The sequence below is a fragment of the Empidonax traillii genome, unplaced genomic scaffold (genome assembly GCF_003031625.1).
Source record: "Empidonax traillii isolate 1590-97213 ecotype Southwest subspecies unplaced genomic scaffold, ASM303162v1 scaffold327:size604231, whole genome shotgun sequence".
Lineage (NCBI taxonomy): Eukaryota > Metazoa > Chordata > Aves > Passeriformes > Tyrannidae > Empidonax > Empidonax traillii.
This window is the reverse complement of record NW_020955520.1, coordinates 453,775-458,013: the sequence shown is the minus strand read 5'-3', so window position 1 is coordinate 458,013 and position 4,239 is coordinate 453,775. Positions and strand designations below refer to the sequence as shown.

General features: G+C 37.7%; 1 protein-coding gene across 1 annotated transcript in view; it reads left to right on the top strand.

Moving 5' to 3' along the window:
* Window positions 1-4,239, top strand: part of PREX2 (phosphatidylinositol-3,4,5-trisphosphate dependent Rac exchange factor 2) — a 122,127-nt gene that overhangs the window by 115,130 nt on the left and 2,758 nt on the right. The window contains exon 38 of the mRNA XM_027891712.1: window positions 782-849. Within this exon, the coding sequence (XP_027747513.1) occupies window positions 782-849 (68 nt within the window). The remainder of the gene's footprint in view (window positions 1-781; window positions 850-4,239) is intronic.

The following is a 4,239-nucleotide window of genomic DNA, read 5'->3' as shown; positions in this document are numbered from 1 at the left end:
AATTTAAAACCAAATTTTACTAAATTCTTTGCTATCTCTAATCTAGTTTGTTTTTTTTCACAGTCATGTGTATGAACATTTTACATGTTTTATTCACTTCCTTCTTACTGGATGAGTCAGTGAGACAAAAGTGCTTTCATTATTGTTTTTAAAAGGATTAATTGAGGTACAGAGAGACCAGCCTTTCTAGCTGACCCTGCTATGAGGAAAGATATTGAACTAAACAGTTTTGGGAGGTTCCTGCCCACTTGATTTATTTTTTTGTGATTCTTTGGTTATAAAGGAAGATCAGGTCCTGCATTTTTCTTTTCAGTCCTTATTTAGTGCCTCAGTTTAGGCCATTTTTGTAGTTCTGTAGCTATTCATTGGAAATAATCTGTAATGTTTGTTTGTTCAGAAGTTCGTAGAAAATACATGGCATTTCAGAAAAGAACTGTGTCCGTGATTTCTACAACGAATGGTGACAAAAATCAAACCAATAGAAACAAGATGCATTTGGATTATTTTAAACCTTAAATGTTATTTTTTATGAATGTCTTTTATATTAGCAAGATATGACAAGTGGAAATATTTTTGTTTCTTTTCTGCATATTTCTCGAAATTGAGAATTAATGTACTACTTTACCATGTTCCCCCTTAACTTAAGAGATGATAGTTCTTTTAGGAGATGCAATTTATTTATTAATTAATTGTAATCAATAGTTATATTCATCTAGAAAGTTCAGAAAATTCCCTAATTTGTGTTGGAATAAATGAAGCAAAACTTGTTTTTCTTTCCCAGGGTGCGAGAGTACAAAACACAGCCAAGAATTTAGGAGTGAGGGATCGAACACCACAGTCTGTGCCAAGGTAACTGATACTTTGTATTCTAGACCATGTTTTTTTTTAGTTTGTGCCACATTCAGTCCTACACTGCTCAAAAGCTAGCAGTAAACGTTGACTATATTGTGCTGTAACTGTAAAATTTGGCTTCGGGTACATAAAACCAATTGTGTTCTTAGCCCTGCAGTTTTACCTCAGGTAATTAGTTGCAGAAGTTCAGACCATGCAGCACTTCAAAACATGCCCATTTTTGAAAAATGAAATCTAGTTCATGTTAATTACGAAAACACTGGACTAAGTCCTTTATCACTTGTAATGCTTAGTGATTTTGGGGAAATACTCATAACTAAATCCATAACCCCATTTTAATGAAATACTGTAACACAGTATCTCAGCAAAATCATGTTCTAGTTATGTTTAGAGATGATGTAGTCTTTCTTTGTCTCTTTCTGAAACATCCATTAGAATGAAAAATGGGCTGTTCTGTATTTATCCAGCTTTTTAATGCTGTGATGGATTGCAGGTACCTGAAATGTTTCTTAACAGGCACAACACTTATAAATGAAAATAACCAAACATCTTAGTTATTAAGATCTTAATTTGATCTTAAAGTTTGGTTCTAGTAATCCAGTACTAATTTAAACTGGTTTTTATGAATTTAAAACATAATATTTTTTGTTGACTAGTGATAACACATTGAATGCTTAACAGAGTAACAGATCTGTGAAATACATAACAGACCCACTGTGGGGTTTAAATTTCAGTAAGGAAACAGGGAATTAGCTAAACCTGATAGAGGTAACCATGTGAATGAACACAAATGATATCCATAGCCTTCTGTGCTCTGAGCACTAATAATCAGGAGCTTGATTTTACTCAGTTTGCTCCCCTTTTCTCAGTTGTCCCTGTTTTTCTCAGTAGAGAATCAGGCTACTGCTCATAACTTGTTTGCAACAGATCACCACACATTGTTCCACGCCTGTGCTCACTCTGAGTCTAGAAAAGGAGTGTAGCTTAAGGTGTGAGTAAATCTGAGTAGCAGCTACTATTCAGTTGCTTACTGGCAGCATTTGTTGGAGCATATATGCATTTTGCATGCCCCATAAAGGCGATGAAGTATCATCCAACAAAAGTACTGATTCTAGAGTAAATCCATCAGCAATGTAGTCATCGCCCTTAGCAGCAGATGAGGACATCCCTTTTCACTGTAGTGATTAGTTTAGAGGCAGTGCAGGTCTAAAATTCCCTGACCGACTGTCTTGCATTGAGGGAACCTATGACAGTAAATTAACATTTTATTACATTAAAAGCTGTGAGAAGCCTTTTCATATTTTGAACAGTATGGTTTGGGCCTTAAATAGAGTCCTCCTTCCTGAAATAAATATGGGGACAACCAAAGAATTGTTGCAAACCAAACTTTACCCACCCCTACGTGACAGAGCTCTTGTGATAAAGGAAAAATCTAAGTTCCTGAAAAGAAAAACTTAGCAATGAGACATTTTTCGGCTTTGCATCAGCTGAGAAAAGATCACCTCTTTCCAGCTGAAACTCCCACAACATAACATTGAAAAGCTGAACAAAAATAATGAGATAGCTCCTAGAACATAGTATAGACAGATGCAGCCAGCACCCTTGCCAATCAGCAGCAACACCAATGTCACAGGAATATCCCAGACCTCAGTGTTTGGGGCATTTGGTGTACCAATAGATGCATAAGTCAGAATAGTCATCAGCAAGAGTGATACTTTTGATGTATAGCTAAATGACACCATGGATTCTTAGTTCTCTGCTTGGAAAACAGTTTTACATTTGGCTTCATTTGGCATCGCTTGACAGAGTTCTCTGTTCTCTGCAGCTGCCACTGTTTCCCTGTTTTCTCAGCTGATCTATTTGTACCATCTCAAATAGTAGTTCCATGTGTATTGGCCCAGAACAGGCTGTTTCTGTTCTGTAGCATCTTCAGCAACTTTAGATCCTTAGGGATTAATGCAACCTTAGTTTGCTTCAGAATCCCCCTACATCACTTGCTCTGAAGACAGTCTCAATGATTACCACTTTAACCTGAAGAATACACAGACTTGGAGCTGAGGTTTGCTGCACATTGGTCCATAGAAATTAGATTTTGCTAAAACATCAAGTATTAACCCCACTGCAATTATTTATATAAGATTCTGACTGAAATTTTATCTGCCTTCTACCAGATTTGAACATTACTGCTTTATTATACCAGGAAAATCAAATAACTCAACCCCTGTTTATTCTTCTCTGCATACTTTTCTGTATAAAAGTCAGACCACCTTATTCTCTCATTGGTATAAAAATATAATATATATGTGTATTGCCTTATATATGACTCCTAACAAATACTTTGGTGTCTGCACAATGTCTTAAATGATTGGGTTTCTGAACCTGCCATATGACCATGTGGAAGAACCCAGTGACCTTCAGAACACATTATGGTGAAGATTGGAAAGAAGGTTTCCACTTTCTGTTTTTCAGTTCTGACAGAACTGATTCTCCACATTCTTACCATCCAGAAACAATACTGCTTGATAATCGTTTCCAGGGAAGTTCAGGGAAGAGTTATTTAGCCCATGGACATTCTGTGATTTTAGTGTCCCGTGGGTTTTAACTCCTAGAGGAACTGAAATTGGAGAACAGCAGCTATCCTGCCCTGCTCTTGCATAGCCACAGGATGCTGTTTCTGACAAGATGTGCCTGGAGGTTACAGAGGCTCTGAACGCTCATGGAGGAAGCCTTACATACTCACCTCACATCATTTCAGTAGCAGAATCATAGACTCATAGAATCAGCTGGGTTGGAAAAGACCTCCAAGGTCATCAGGTCCAACCCTTGATCCAGCACAGCAGTGGTTACGACGTGGCACTCAGTGCCACACCCAGTTTCGTCTTAAAAACCTCCAGGGATGGTGAATCCACCACCTCCCTGAACAGCCCATTCCAATGTCTGATTATTCTCTCTGTAAAAAATTTCTTCTTAATATCCAACCTAAACCTCCTCTGGCACAGCTTAAGATCGTACCGTCTTGAGTATCATGCCAAGAGGTCACCAGCCCATTGATCTTGAATTGTTTGTGGTGTCCTAGCCACGTGTTCAGATTTTTCTTTTCTATGTTGATTTGTAGTATAATTCTGAAAATTTTGATGAGCTAAAATGGAGTCATATAAATGAGCACGATGTTTAGCAGGCCAGTTTGCAAAATATCCTTGTCATAGAATCATAGAATCATAGAATCATAGAATAGATTGGGTTGGAAAAGACCTCCAAGATCATCAAGTCCAACCCCTGATCCAACTCCAATTACTATATCATGGCACTAAGGGCCACATCCAATCTCTGCTTAAAAACCTCCAGGGATGGTGAATCCACCACCTCTCTGGGTAGGCTGTTCCAATG